General features: G+C 53.7%; 3 protein-coding genes across 4 annotated transcripts; all 3 read left to right on the top strand.

The window, feature by feature from the left end:
• Positions 1-843: 843 nt before the first annotated feature.
• On the top strand, positions 844-2079 carry C19H19orf84 (chromosome 19 C19orf84 homolog). Its single transcript, XM_045988365.1, has 2 exons — positions 844-878; positions 1542-2079. Exons 1-2 carry the CDS (start codon positions 844-846, stop codon positions 2077-2079), a joined length of 573 nt encoding a protein of 190 aa, XP_045844321.1.
• A 1322-nt stretch (positions 2080-3401) lies between these two features.
• LIM2 (lens intrinsic membrane protein 2) lies at positions 3402-8835 on the top strand. The gene is made up of 4 exons (XM_045988370.1): positions 3402-3576; positions 7220-7369; positions 8412-8546; positions 8774-8835. The coding sequence occupies exons 1-4, from the start codon at positions 3402-3404 to the stop codon at positions 8833-8835; spliced, it is 522 nt and encodes a 173-aa protein (XP_045844326.1).
• A 3846-nt stretch (positions 8836-12681) lies between these two features.
• NKG7 (natural killer cell granule protein 7) lies at positions 12682-13679 on the top strand. Of its 2 annotated transcripts, none has more exons than XM_045988368.1 (4): positions 12682-12938; positions 13015-13158; positions 13241-13375; positions 13471-13679. In XM_045988368.1, exons 1-4 carry the CDS (start codon positions 12782-12784, stop codon positions 13527-13529), a joined length of 495 nt encoding a protein of 164 aa, XP_045844324.1. In that variant the 5' UTR covers positions 12682-12781; the 3' UTR covers positions 13530-13679. The 2 variants fall into 2 exon arrangements, with proteins under 2 accessions (XP_045844324.1, XP_045844323.1); XM_045988367.1 differs by having other exon boundaries at positions 13012-13158.
• Positions 13680-14921: the final 1242 nt, after the last annotated feature.

Raw genomic sequence — 14921 nt, 5'->3', positions numbered from 1 at the left:
TTTATAAAATAAGTGAGTAGCATTCCTCGAAATTGTTAAGGTTGTAAAAAGTCAGGAAAGACTGAGAGGCTGCAGTCGAACAGAGGGGACAAAGGGGATTGAGTGATAAATGGCAACCAGCATCAGCTTCTGGAACAGAAAATAGATGACCTTAGTGTGAAAACCGGTAAATTTCAAAGTCTGGATTTGGCTAATAGTCATGTTAGTTTCTTAGTTGCAACCAAGTTTCCACAACCATGTAAGAAGATAACATTGGCGGAAGCAGGGTGAGGACTGTATGAGAACTCTGTCTTATCTTTGTAACTTTTCTGTAAACAGAAATACAAATTCTGTAAACAGAATACAAAGGTATTCCATGAGAGGGGCGCCTGGGTGGCTCAGTGAGTTAAGCGTCTGCCTCGACTCCAACACATCTACTTCTCCCTCTGTCCTGAAGAGCATCCAGATGCCCTGATTTCCCGTTAGTCCTAAAGAACACCATCAGGCCCCCAGACGGAAAGGCCAGAAATACAGGCGGAGAGAGAGGAAAGGGCTGGAGTCCTGACTTCTAGGTCTGAGGGAGCAGAGGTCCGGGGGTCCGGATTGCTAGGTTGAGCGCGGAAGACGCTCAAGGACCAGACTTCTGGGTCTCAGGGAGATGGGGGCTGCAGCCTAAGATGTGTGGGGTTGAGGAGTTAGATCCTGCGACCCCAGCGTACTTGCCCAGGGCTCCTCACGTTCCGCTGGCCACGCCCCACTCCAGACAAAGTCCCGGGCACTTTCTTCCGGACCCCTCCGCGCCTCCCTGGGTCCTGGAGAAATCGTGCGAAGGTGCTAGAAGAGACCAGAGACACCCTTGTAAAGATGGAACAGCAAGAGAAAGGGACTGGGCCTGAGGGGTGAGAGACGCAAGACCCCTCATGGGGAGGACAGAGGCCAGCGAGGGAAGGGGCGGAGAAAATCAGAGGCAGAGTGGACTGACCCAAAGAGTATCAGAACAACAACAACAAAAAGGCTCACGTGTCATCAGTTAGAAACAGAATCTTAGCAATCTTACTGACAGAGCTGAGCAAGATACTTAGAAATAGGGACACAGCTAGAAACAGATATTGGAGGAACAGGGAGAAATTTCACGAAGGAGCCAGGAGAATCAAAGATGTCAGGAATAGCCATAGAGCAGGAGAAATAATAATTTTCAGACCTAGGCCTTGCCTATGCACCTCTGGTACCACCAAAAGCCATCTTTGGATGTGAAAAATGAAGGTTTAGCACAGGGAAGTGATTGGCCTGGAAATACACCTTAGTCAAGACAGCCTGGAGCTGGAATTTCATTCTGTCCGATTCTGATGTCCTGGCTGAACTGTCTGTCTCTCTGTAAAAAGAGATGGAAAAAACAGATGAGAGAAAGATTGAGAGACTGAGTGAAAGAGAGAGAGAGAAGCAGGCAAGGGAATCAGAGCTGGATGCTGAGCTGAATGGGCTCCCAGGAGACGGGCTGGACCGCAGTAGGAAGGCTGGAGAGAGATGGTGAGAACTACTGACCTGTACTCTTGTCATTCCAGGAACAACCTGTCCCCGCCATCACCCAGGACTGAGCCGTGCCCCCCTGCACCTTTCCCCGCCTTGCCACCTTTCCCCCTGGGCACCCCAGATCCAGCCCACCTGGGGCTCCCTGAGAGCTTGGCCTCTGTCACCGTCCCCATCCGTCTGGACGCCCTCTCCTACCTCCTGCACAGCGCCCTGCTGGGGGCCTACACCCTTCAGCAGTCCTTGCCCTCCTGCCCCTGCAACCCCCAGGCATGCTGCACCCCCCAGGCAAGCTACACCCAGCCAGGCATGGCCACAAGGCCACCCAGGGGACGCGGGGGCTGGGGCGTCCAGCGCAGGCCAGGCCGGGGCCTGGTCCAGCAGCGATGGCAACCTGGAAGCGCTGAGAGGGGCTGGCCGCGGGGGTCTGGGGCTGGCCCCAAGACTCCACTGGCGATGCCAACATCACCACCGACTCTGCCTGGTCTGGATGGGAAGAAGGAAGCCCGAGGTCAGGAGCCACCCCAGGACACGCCGCCTGCTGCAGCAGAAGACTGGGAGGCAGAGTACTAGGACCCCGAAGGTCCAGCTCCCCAGACTCCTGAGAGGGGGTCCCCCCCAGGGTCACCAGGAGGGTTTTCCTGGAGCCCAGGGTGACCTCAGCTACGGCAGAAATTCCCCCAAGAAACACCATCCTCCCATGTTTCTTCTCCCAAAACCACAGCCTCAGGAGTGGGTCTGGCGAGTCCCCCCATGAAAACTGGAGCTGACTTGGGCTCCCACACCAGCAAAAGCCCTGAGCCTCATATCCATGCCCAAAGCCATGCCTCGCCCCATTCCCGACACCACCCAACTACAGTGACGGCCCCAACCCTGTCCCTACCCGCCTCTGTAAGCCCAGGCCCATCCCCGCTCCCAATACCACATCCCCAACCCCACTCATTCCCATTTCCGCCCCCATCTCCTAGCTCTGCACCCCGCTTCTCTACTACCTCAGGCCAACCCAGTCCTCATCCTTAACTGCCTCCCAAACTTGACCCCAAACCCGGCCCATCTTTGACCCCAGCCAACCCCGTCCCATCCTTCTTCTGGTCCCAGCCCCCATCGTGACATGCCCTGTGACCCACCTGCAAAGGACATTGGCCCAATGTACCCAGACACCTGCTGCCCCGCCTCCCTCCCCCCTGGTCGAACAATAAATGGATGGCTGCCCCTATGTCTTGTGTCTCTGTGTGTGCTTACGCAGCTCAGGCTAACCCAGTGGGTGCTGTGAGCAAGGCCTCTGAAAGGGTGGTGGGGTCGTTGGGAGGGTCACAGAGAGAGGCCAGCGGGGCCAGGGGCTGCGGGGAGGGAACGCCTGGATCCCTGTTTCAGCAAATTCCATCTGGGGCCTCTGCCACCACTGCACTTCTGCCTGCTGGAAGCTGCTGGGTCACACGGCCATTGTGTGGGGAGGCTTAAGGGATTTGGGGGACCCAGGGAGCAGAGAGGCCAGCAACCTGGCTCGGCTCAGTCTGCACAGAAGGGCCGAGGCAGACGGAGGGCTTGTGATAGGCTCTGCCGCTCAGGTAAGGACCAGGCATTGGACCTCTAGGCTCCCTCCTCCACCAAGACCTAGGGGTCCATGCTCTAGCTTCTTCCTCCCCCGGGGGCCTGCTGGTGTCCCAGCCCCTCGCTCCCTCCTCACTTAGGACCCAAGAGCCCAGGCCTCCAGCCTCCTGCCCACCCAGGACCCAGGGGCCCAGGCCCCCAGCTCCTTCCTCTCCCAGGGACCTGGTGTCCCAGCCACTAGCCACCTCCTCACCTGGGATCTGGGAGTCTAGGTCCCCAGCTCCTCCTCCCTCGACCGGGAATCCAGCTCCTGACTCCACCTCTCCCCGTCTCCACAGATCACCATGTACAGCTTCATGGGTGGCGGCCTCTTCTGTGCCTGGGTGGGGACCATCCTCCTGGTGGTGGCCACAGCCACAGACCACTGGATGCAGTACCGGCTGTCGGGGTCCTTCGCCCACCAGGGCCTGTGGCGATATTGCCTGGGGAACAAGTGCTACCTGCAGACAGAGAGCATCGGTAAGGCTCTGGGGCGGGGGCCGGGCTAGGGGTGGGCTCAGAGCCCCCACTCGGGGCACACCCTTGCCACCTGTTTGGCCAGTGGGGAACTCTGTGGCTCAGAGAGGGAAAGGGACCAGCCAGAGATTGCTTAGCACGAAAGAGACAGAATTGGGATTTCAGGAATTTTTTCCGGTGCAATTATGAAATGTACTAGAGGTTAAGTAGACAGGTGACAGTTTCCGGGCATGGACTCGGTGGAGCAGCTGCGGGGGTCGGGGCTGTCAGAATAGCGTTTCCTAAATATCCACGATGTATCAGGAACCAGTCGCGTACTGTGGGATACAGATGCAATACGGACCCTAAATTTGCTAAATACTGGATGGTAGTTATTAATAGCTACTGTGCGCCAGGCTTTGTAATATATATATATGTCTATATATGTATATGTGTGTATGTGCACATTATAATATATGTTGTAAAAATGGAGAAAAATATCTCTTCCAACATATAGTTCTTCAAGCTACATTATAATAACATATTATATATATAAGATAATATATAATATAATATACTCTATATCTCTATATATCTCTCTCCATATGCATATACATATACATATGTACATACATACATATATATGGAGAGATACGTACATATATTTTATATTATATAATAATTAATATGCACTATATAGTAATAAATTAATATACAATATACATATATAATAATAAATTAAGACTATATAAGGTGTATTATATATTAATAATTTAAGAATATATAATGTCACATATTTTCTATGTACCGAATAGTAGTAGTTATAATAATAATGATGATGACTGGCGTTAATTGAAAGTCATTGAGTCCTACATGCTATTCTAAGTGCTTGACGTGGATTAATGCCCTTTGGTCTCCCAACAACACTGAGGGTAGTACCACTGTGTGTGTGAATAAAACAAGAGACTCGGGGCGCCTGGGGGGCTCAGTCCTTAAGCGTCTTCCTTCCGCTCAGGTCATGATCCCAGGATCCTGGGATTGAGCCCCGCATTGGGCTCCCTGCTCAGCGGGAAGCCTGCTTCTCCTTCTCCCACTCCCTCTGCTTGTGTTCCCTCTCTCCCTGTCTCCGTCTCTGTCAAATAAATGAATAAAATCTTAAAACAAAAAACAAAAAAACAACAACAAAAAAATGAGCCTTGCCCTCAAAAAGCCAAACATTCTCTCCAGGGGGTTTTGGGAGGAGGAGCCAACCCTCCCAAGCCCTTAGGGCAGATTTCAACCGCCTCATCTCACTGAACCTGTCTGGGAGAGGAAACAGGATGCCCATGTGCAGGAGGGGTAAACCGAGGCAGGAAGCGGTGGAAAGACTTACCCCAGCCGCCAGCTCCTGAGCTCAGTTGGCCTCCTGACTTCATGCATCCCTTTCATTTCTGGAGGTCTCATTCGTCATGCTTCTACCATTTCTCCCACTTCAGCCTGGGAATGCCCCCAGGACACCCCCATCCCAGTCTATCTTTTCTCTGTTGGGGATGGGGGAGAGGAAGGAAGAATGCAGGTCTGCAAGTCCATTTGACCTTAAAGTCAAAATCCTCACCCTGATAGATTGCTGGGTATCTGTCCACGCAGCTGGCTCCCAGTGCTGGTCAACTGTAACTGGCTCACCAGACCCAGAGCAGGCATACGTGAACTCGCGGGGGGCCAACTCCAGCCACAGACACGTGTGTATAGTATAGTGTTTTATAAAGTTTCTGATGTTGCCAGAAAAATCTGGACTTGCGGCTGTCTTTGAAAAATCCAGTTTTGCCTCCTTCAAAGGTGGTCTCCCAGTCAGGGGCCCTCAGGGACGGGTGGCACACCATGACTTGAACAGGGAGAGTTTTCTCTGAAGATGGAGCTCAGAGGCAGTAATGGGTCACCTGGCATGGGACACACGTGCCCTGTTCACCGCAGCCCCCACCTCAGCCTGCTGGGGGACAGATAAGCTGCTCTCTTTTTTTGCAGCTGCAGGCAAGCCTCAGAGATGTTTGCATTTTGCACTCCTACCTCAGCAGGACCATGGGGAGGACATAGGCAAAAACGTGCCCCGTAAGTCTTCCAGCCTTTTAAATACCTGGAGGCATCCGTAGTTTCCTGGGGCTGCCGTGACAAAGGACCATGGACCAAGTGACTCAAACAACAGAAATGTACCATCTCGCAGCTCTGGAAGCTGGGGGTCTGATAACCGAGGTCAGCAGAGTTGGTTCCTTCCGAGGCCAGGAGGGAGGATCTGTTGCCTCTGCCTCTCTCCCGGCTTCTGGCGGAGACTCTCTGGCAATCTTTGGCACTTGTTAGCATGTCAGTGCGTCATCCTGATCTCTGTCTCATTTTCACATGGTGCTCCCCACCCTCCCGCATGTCTGTCTTTCTCTATCTTTTCCCATTTTGTGAGGATACTTGTCAGTTAGGATTAGGAATCCACTCTGCTACAGCGGGACCTTAAATACACTGGCAATGAGCCTATTTCCAAATAAGGTCCTACTCTGGGGATTATAGCTTCCTTCCACATACAGTTTGGGGGTTGCGGGGAGAGACATGGTTCAACCCATGACAACATCCACAGAGAAACAGCCAGCAATTTTTTTCTCACTGATGTTCACATGAGACAAAAGAATGCATTTTGCAAAGATCCAGACTCTTTATTTTTCGGGGGTGGGATCCAGGCTCTGTCCCAGGGATGCAGGTGTCCTGGGTCCTCCAAGAGCCAGTTTGGCCAAGCAGATCAGAACAAGGGCTTTGATGCTTGGGTGTCAACGCCAGTCCCACTGCCAATTAGGGCACCCTGGATAAGTCACTTTACCTCTCTGAGCCTTAGTTTCTTCACCTGAAAAACGGGCATTAAAAATAGTACATAGAGCATAGGGCTCTTGGAAGGAACAAACAGGCTCATTCAAGGAATGCATGTCTGACACGTATTTGGTAGCTGCTAAACGGAGAATGAAATCATCACGATTATTCCCAGAGCATGTCCTAAAGGGTCAGCCCAGAGCCAAGCACAAGAGACAAATGATTCCCCGGGCTCCACGTTCATTCACTCAGCATGTGCCCTGAGCCCCCACTATGTGCCAGGCATCCGTGCAGTGAATGAGGAAGCAAGACCTTTGTCCTCAGAGAACTGGGCGATCAGCAGGGAAAGACAGATATAAACAAGTTAAAAATAAATAAATAGGTCATTTTCAAGTATGGGCAAGTAGTTATCCAGGAAATGAAAGCGAGCGATGGGAGAGAGGATAGGCAGTGAGTGGCAGGCGGATAGCAGGGAATCAACACTGATTCATTACTCATTCATCCATCCGTCCATCCATCCGACGAATATTTCTCCAGGCCCATTTGCAAATCAGTCTTGTGCTGGGAATATTCCCGAGGTAGAACCCTGGCCTCAGGGAGCAATCGGACTGGAAGGGGGAATGAGCCAAGAGCCACAGCTGGGAGCTGGGGGTGAGGATGATACCTAAGGGGTGAAAAGGTGCTTCCCAGAGGGGATTTAGAAGCTGGGCTGTGGAAGATGATGAGGGCTTTGCCAGGTGAAGAGAGCGACTGTTTGCAGAGGTGGAGGAGGAGCTGGGTCAAGGACGGAGAGGGAGGCCTCCTGGGGGAGGGGCACGGGAGTGACGGATCGGTGCTACCACAGCTTATTGGAATGCCACCCGGGCCTTCATGATCCTGTCCTCCCTGTGCGCCACCTCGGGCATCATCATGGGCATCCTGGCCTTCGCTCAGCAACCCACCTTCACCCGCCTCTCCCGGCCCTTCTCTGCGGGCATCATGTTCTTCGCCTCCAGTGAGTGGACCCAACTTCCCCATCTCCCCACTCCCACCCCCAACTTCCCTGCCCATTTCCATCCCCAGCCCCACTCCTCATTCTCAGCCCCATGGCCAACCTAGTCTCCCCCCAACCCCAACCCCAACTCCAAGACTGGTTCAAAAGCCTAATGCCAGCCTCTTATATCAGTTGCTGTCCGGTGGCTCGGTGCAGGCACTAACCTCCCCCTGCTCCCCCGCCAGGTTTAAGGGTGCGATTCCTAACAAGGCTGCCCGTACTTCAGTTGCAAGAGGGGTCCTTAGGTCATCTGCACTTTTGACCCACTGGCTGTGGGTTCAGGGGTCCCCAGAACCTAGTCACGTTCAAAGATTTGCCAGAAGTCACCAAACTCCAGAAAGTACTACACTTACAATTAAAGATTTATTATAAAGGCTACACCTCAGCACCAGCTAAATCAAGAGAAGCATGGGGTGAAGCCTGAGAGGGTCTTGAAGGCTGAGCTTCTGCACCCTCCTCCCATGGTGTCCTCCTGAGTGCCTCACCAGCCAGGAAGCTCTGGCACACTTGGGCATCTGGAGTTCCTGCTGGAGTTTCATTACCAAGGCCCTATCGTGTCATTGACCCTATGCCTGAACTTAGTCTCTAGCTTCCGTCCCCAGAAGGTGGTCTGATACCAAGTGGCTCACAGCCCCTGGTGGCTGCTCTGTTCCTGTGGCCGGTCCTTCTGGGGACCAGGTCCTACTGACTGTCAGCTCAGCTCATCAACAAAAACCCAAGAGGCTCAGCAAGAGGCTCAGCTCCTATCACTCGGGAAATTCCAGGGATTTAGGGTCTCCGTCCCAGGAGCCAGAGCCCCAAACCAGCCCCGGTCAAATTCTTTATTACACAGCACAGCCTTGTCCCATCCCCACCCCAACCCTACTCCCCAGGCACCCTCCCCCTTTTCCGTTTCTACCCCTCCCCCGGGCCTTTCCCCTTCCTCAATCTAACTCCCACCCCCATCTGCAAGCCCCACCCCTACCCCTTTTCCCACCCACCTCCCCCCATCCTCTCTCCCCAGCCTTTTTTGTCCTGTTGGCCTTGGCCATTTACACTGGAGTCACTGTCAGCTTCCTTGGTCGCCGCTTTGGGGACTGGCGCTTTTCCTGGTCTTACATCCTGGGCTGGGTGGCCTTGCTCATGGCCTTCTTCGCAGGTATGAGGGTTTGGGGGTGGGAAGGTCAGTGTCTGTGGCAGAGTGGGCAGCACTTCAGAGGGTCAGATGATGGGGTGTCCCACATGGGCCCCCCAGCACTGAGCCAGGAGACAGACTTGAGATGCTGCAGACACCCAGGGAGAAAGGGAGTGCTGTTTTGGGGTCTTGGGTTGGGAGCCCAGGTTAGGAGGACTTTGGGGGGCCAAATGGGATCTCTTCTCACGCAGGGATTTTCTACATGTGTGCCTACCGGATGCATGAATGTCGGCGCCTGTCTGCTCCCCGCTGAGCCCAAAGTACCCCTAACTTCATCTGGAGGTTAAAACGGGGCCACTGAAAAGGAGGGGGAGGGTCTAGAGGCCTGAAGTCCTGGTTCCTGTGGGCAGGAGGGGCCTCAATCGTGGACTCTGGGCAGAGGCCTCTGACTCCTGTGTCCCAAGGGGGAAGGAAGAAGAATGGGGCCTAGTGGGAGGCAGTTGAGAAGACCCAAGGCCCAGCCCATGAAGGGGGGTGTTAGAGAAATGGGATCTCCATTAGAGCGACTTTTTGAGAGTCTAATAAAACTGATGTGAAACTACTAAGGTGTGGTCCTTGAGGGGTTGGGGTGATGAGAAACAGGTGTGAGTGGTGGACAGGGTGGGGGTGGCTGGATGACTGCAGGCCAACCTGCTCAGTCTCTGTAGGGATGGGGATAGGCAAGAACCACACAGTCTCCAGCCAGGGGTTAATTATGACTTCTAGGAAACAGATGTGTAGGTCCAATTCTGGATTTTTTCTTTTTAATCCCACATCACCAAGCAACTCAAGTCATACTATCTATAAGGAGGTATTGTCAGATCCCACAAGTGAAGGACTCAGTCCTAAAGACTGTCCCCCACCCCCACCTCAGATGCCCTCACAAGTGCAGCTTGTCACCTGGGCTTCTGGTCAACCAGCAGTAGCGTGGAGGTTTCCATGACTCACTCTTTGGGTCTGAATAATTTGCTAGAGCGGCTCACAGAACTTGAAGGAAGATTCCACTTACTAGATCACTAGTTTACTATAAAAGGATACAACTCAGGAAAAGCCAGATGGAAGGGACGCACAGGGCAAGGTATGAGAAAGGGGCAAGGGGCTTTTGTGCCCTTTTCAGGGGGCCATTCTCTCTATTATGCACACGTTCACCAACCTGGAAGTTCTCTGAACCCAGTCTTTTTGGGTTTTCATGGTGGCTTCATTACACAGGCATCCTGAGTGCACCAATGGCTACTGCTGATTACTCAGTCTTCAGATTGGGGGCTGAGACTGAAAGTTCCAACCCTCCAGACACCTGGCTGGTTCCCCCGGCAACCTGTCCTCATCCTCCAGTGCTTTGCCCACCCCCTCACCCCCAGTTGCCTCGTTAACCATTAAGTAGCAAATACACCTTCAAGGCTCTCATCCACCTACGAAATTCCAAAGTTTTTAGCAGCTTCGTGCCAGGAACAGTACAAAGAACAAATATATGTTTCTTATGAATCATAATATCAGTGGGATAATACGATAAACGAAAAGGTCTGTGAAAAAAAACCACCTGTCTGCTCACACCATCTCCAGTCAGCATTCCTAACCGCCCCTCCTCTCCCTGGATGGGCCCCACCACCTAGAAGCACCAGATCTCTGATCCACACCCTGTCCTAACTCTTCACATACCGTTCGTGCCCTTCACCTTCTCATTCAGTCACTCTCTACTTCATTCAATAAGCTGTGCCCAACTGCCATGAGATTTACTAATATCCACCATAAATTAATAAGACTATTTAGCAAGGCCCAGTCTAATAATAAGAATATTAATTACAGCCTATGCTAAAACTGTTATATTAACAGAACAATATTTCTACTCCCTAGAAATATTTATTGGGTACTTCACAAATAACAATAGTTCTGTATTTATAGAGGCTTCCTCTACTAATAATGGCAATTGAGGCCTTCTCTAATCATAATTTATTAAGGTCTATTTAAGGAGACATATTTATTGAGGCTTATTCCAGCTTATTGCTTATTTTTCTAGCAATAATAATAATGTGGTAATTCCAGGCTCATCTCCAGTGTCCACTTGAAAAGAAGAGGCATCTCAAATCTCGGGTGTCCTGGTCTCTCCCACATCCCACACCAACTCCTCCCATATCTCCCCATCTTGCCCCATTGTCATCTAGCTGACCCTGCCAAGAGTGCTGGGATCATCACCAGCTGCTTTGTTGCTTCTCACATCTGATTCACCAGCAAAGGGCATTGGCTCTACCTTAAAAATGTGTCCAGGCTCCTTGCTCACCCAGTTAGGACTCACATCTTGTCTCACTTGGCTTATGGCTTCAGCCTCCTAACCAGCTCTGCCCCTCCTCCGCTCCCCCTCCCCCTGCCTGCCTCCACAGTCCATTCTCTACAGTGTGTGTGTGTGGGGGGGGGGGGGATGAAACAGGTGGGATTGAGATGAATATGAGTAGAGTTGAGGTCGGAATTACAGAGGGTGGGACAGAACGTGAGGAAGTGGGGGATGGGGCTGGAAGTGTGATCTGGTGTGAAGTTCCAAACGAGGTTAGCATTAAGTCTCGGAATGAGGATGAGTTTGAGTTTGGGACTGAACTTGGATTTGGACATGGGGTTGGGGCTGAGTTTGTGAATAAGAGGGTGGAGGTCTGGTTAGTTTGGAGGATGGGGTTAAATTAGAGGTTGGAGCTGGGGTTAAGGACTGGGTTGTATTTGGGGTTGGGGATGGGACTGGGTTTAGAGCCGGTCTTGGCAATGAAAACAGGGTTTGGTTTAGGAATCAGGACGGGGTTGAGTTTGTGGGTAGAGCTGGGTTATGGACAGGGTTGGGTTTGGGTTGGAGAGGAGGTTAGGGATGGGGCTGAGTTTGGGGTTTGGTCTGGGGACGAGAATGGGGTTGTGTTGGAGGAGTGGAGTTAAGGGTGGGGTAGAGATTGCAGGTGACCTCTGGGCTCTGACACTCCCTTGGCCGGGATTCCTGAAGCCTGTCCGCTGCTCTCCACTAGAGCTACACATAACCGCCATTTTTGCGTCGGTGCCCCTGCTGCTTATGACCCGAATCTGTCCCTGGGAGCCTGCATTCATGAGCACGTTCTCAGGAGTGGCCAGTTACCTCGGTGGTGAGGGTCTGGGTGAGAGATGGGGGCCTGCAAACTGGAGACTCCAGTAACGGAAGAGGCCCCGCCCGGCCTCTTGAGTCCCTCTGAGTGTCCCCCTCACCGGCTGCTGTGGGACTGCTGGCTCGTGTCATCTCTGTGACAGAGGTCTTCTTCTAGGCCATTCCCCCGATTCGAAAGTCACATGAGCCTGCCCCTTCCACCTGGCTGCGACACCTTCGCCTTCTTCCTGCTCATCGGTGAGGCGAGGCTCTGTCTAGGACCTGTTGCTGGGATGGGAAGAGGAGGCTAGTGCTGGGAGGATGGGATGGTCCTGTGTGCCCACCTCTGCCCCTGAGACACCCTGATCCTGGGGATGAAGCCCGCCACACTGAAGGCCCTGCTCAAGGCAGAGCTGTCTGCGAACCCTTATCAGAGGATGATGTGGACACGTCTTGCTCTCCACAGACTGGCAGGATTGTGATCCTCCACCGTTGGTTGCCTTCGGGATAAGCTCCAGGCAGGGATCCAGAACTGTCCGCCTCCGGCTCAGGACCCGAGTCCAGGCCTCCAGCCCTCTTTTCCTTCAGCTTCAAGCAGCCTAGTCTCCAGCCCCCCTCCTTCCGTGGACACACTAGAGTTGGGGCCTCCCTCTTCCAGAATGGAAGGTTGCAGAACTGACAGGAGAGCATGACACAACCACCAACTGTCCCCTTTGGCCACATCCCCCTGTTCAACTCACACCCTGGTCTCATCTACCACCTCCCACCCTGGGGCCCCCAAGCCTCTTTCACACCTCTTCCAGGAAGTCTCCTCTGATGTTGAGGGTTCCAAGGGTGGGAGGTATAGAACGTAAAGCAGAGGCAAGCTCTGAACCACCACCAAACCACTGATGATGTGACACCCTCCCCACCACATGCTGTGAGGGGAACCCAACCTCTGTGGGGGGAGGAAGCTGTCAAGGCAACCGGGAAGGGGGGGTTATAGGGCAAGACTCATCAACCCGGAACTGTGTGAAACCAAACGGCCTGGTTTTAAAATCTTAAAGGCTTCTCTTTCTTAAGCTCAGAGGGCTCAAGCGTCCAGATCACTGGCTCCTACATCCACAGGACCTGGACGCCTAGGACCACCTCGATGGAGCTCTGTCGGTCCTTGGCCCTCCTCACTGGCTCCCTGGGCTTGGTGACCATCCTGATTGCTCTGAGCACGGACTTCTGGTTCGTGGCCGTGGGGCCCACCTTCTCGTCTCACTCGGGGCTCTGGCCAGAGAAGCCTCACAGTGAGGTACCAGGTAAGGGACAGTGGTGTCTCCTGTTGCGGGTGGTGGGCTGTCCGAGGACAGGCACTGAACTCTTACCTTGGAGCAGACTACATCCGCGCAACGCAGAGCCTCAGCATTCTGGCCGCCCTGTCGGTGCTGGTGTCGGTGATCTTCCTGATCTTGTCCTACGTCCCTTCACTGTCCGTTCGAAGCTACGGGCCCCTCTCCTCTATCATGGCTTTTGCTGCAGGTAGGCTCCGGGCTGCACTTGGGCTCTGGGGACCGGTGAGTTCCTGCGGAGGGGCTGAGTCCTCTCTCATCTTCATCACCAGCCATTTTTGCTCTGGTGGCCATGGTGGTCTACACCAGCGAGCGGTGGAACCAGCCTCGACACCCTCAGATCCAGACTTTCTTCTCCTGGTCGTTCTACCTGGGCTGGGTTTCAGCTGTCCTCTGTCTCTGCACAGGTGACTACCGCTCCGGGACCTGGAGAGGCCTTCTGGGGGCTCTGAGAGAGCGGGGCGGGGGCTAATGTTAACCTCTCTTTGCTCCCCCCTCCCAGGCAGCCTGAGTCTGGGTGCTCACTGTAGTGGCCCCCAGCCTGGCTATGAGACCTTGTAAGCCAGAGGTGAGCCGAGCAGGATGAAGCATTGTTCGGCGAAGACTTCATCAGGAGCCACAGGCACCCAGAGCCCTCCTGCTAGCCCCTACCCTAGCCCTCCCCCAACCCCGCCGTTTGTTTCTTCATCCATTCAACAACAATTTGCTGAGATCTGGTTATTCTGAGATTAATTCAGCCAAGACATAAGCTGAGGGCAAGGCAGCTCCCTGGTGGGCGACTCCAGGAGCCCAGGAAGGAGTCAGAACCCCTGTGTGCCCTCAGGCAGCCCCCATGCATGGATGGGCACAGATGGGCGTGGAGCCGGGGCTGGTGTGGACTCAGGCACGGCCCCATGTCGGCTCCCTTCTCCGGCCCTTGTCTTTCTCCGTGTTTCTACCTTGAGACCCTGTCTTTTCTCTTTTCTCCTTTGTCTTTCCCACTCTAGTGCTCTTTCCTTCTCACTCCCTCTCTGATTTTGTCACCCTTGTCTTCACTCTGGTCCTCCTCACTTACTTCGTTAATTCATTTACTCCTTCAGTTGACTATTCCTGAGCTCATCCTTTCTCTTCAGTCTCACTGGGGATGCTGATGAGAGGCTGCCCCAGGCCCTGGCCACTGGGGGCTGCAAGTCTGGTGGGGGAAGCGAGACAGCAGGCAGAGCCCAAGATGGTGGGGAGAAAGACCGACTCTGCCGGGTGGGGTGGAGGGGAGCTTTCTGGGGGAAGGGTGTTCAGGGGCTTCTCCAGGGCCAAGGAAAGATCAGCCAGACAGAGGGACCCAAAGGTGGAGGTGTGAAAAGGCTTGAAGTTTTCAGGGGATGGAGAAGGAGGTGGGAGAAACAGCCCCAATGGTCACAGTGACTCCCTCCTGAGGCCAGTGGGAAGCTAGGAGAAGGTTGTTGAGCTGGGGAGGGTCAACGCCAGTTCCAGGTGCCAGAAAGACTCCTCTGGGGCATGGAGGGAGGCCCAAAGGGAGAGAGGAGCTTGGCAACCAATGGGTGCAACTGGGACCAGGGCGTGAGATGGGAAAGAAGGAAGGAGCCAGATGCAGGGGGGCAGAAGGAACCAGACACAGGGATTTGGGGGCTTCGTGGATTGATGGGTCAGAGGGGGGCAAGGGCAGTGCCCCGGGGTCTGGCACAACCAACTGGGTGGGATGGCGGAGTCATGGTTTGGTGGAAGATGCTGAGCTCAGTCGGGATGTGGTTGTTGGGGGTCTGGAACAGAGACCCAGTGAGGTTGCTCCTCTGGTGAGAAGGGGCAGGATGGAGGCTCCAGGCAAACAGGCACGAAGTGGAGGGAGGAGGAGCGGGAGCTTGCGTGGGAACCTAAGAGGGCACAGTCACAGAGACGGGGACCTGCAGAGCTTATGGAATCAAGGGAAGAGTTTTCACAAGGCTATGGTCTGTTACG

Source organism: Meles meles, chromosome 19, assembly GCF_922984935.1.
Source record: "Meles meles chromosome 19, mMelMel3.1 paternal haplotype, whole genome shotgun sequence".
Classification (NCBI taxonomy): domain Eukaryota; kingdom Metazoa; phylum Chordata; class Mammalia; order Carnivora; family Mustelidae; genus Meles; species Meles meles.
The sequence above is the reverse complement of the archived record's forward strand: the minus strand, read 5'-3'. Positions and strand labels throughout refer to the sequence as shown.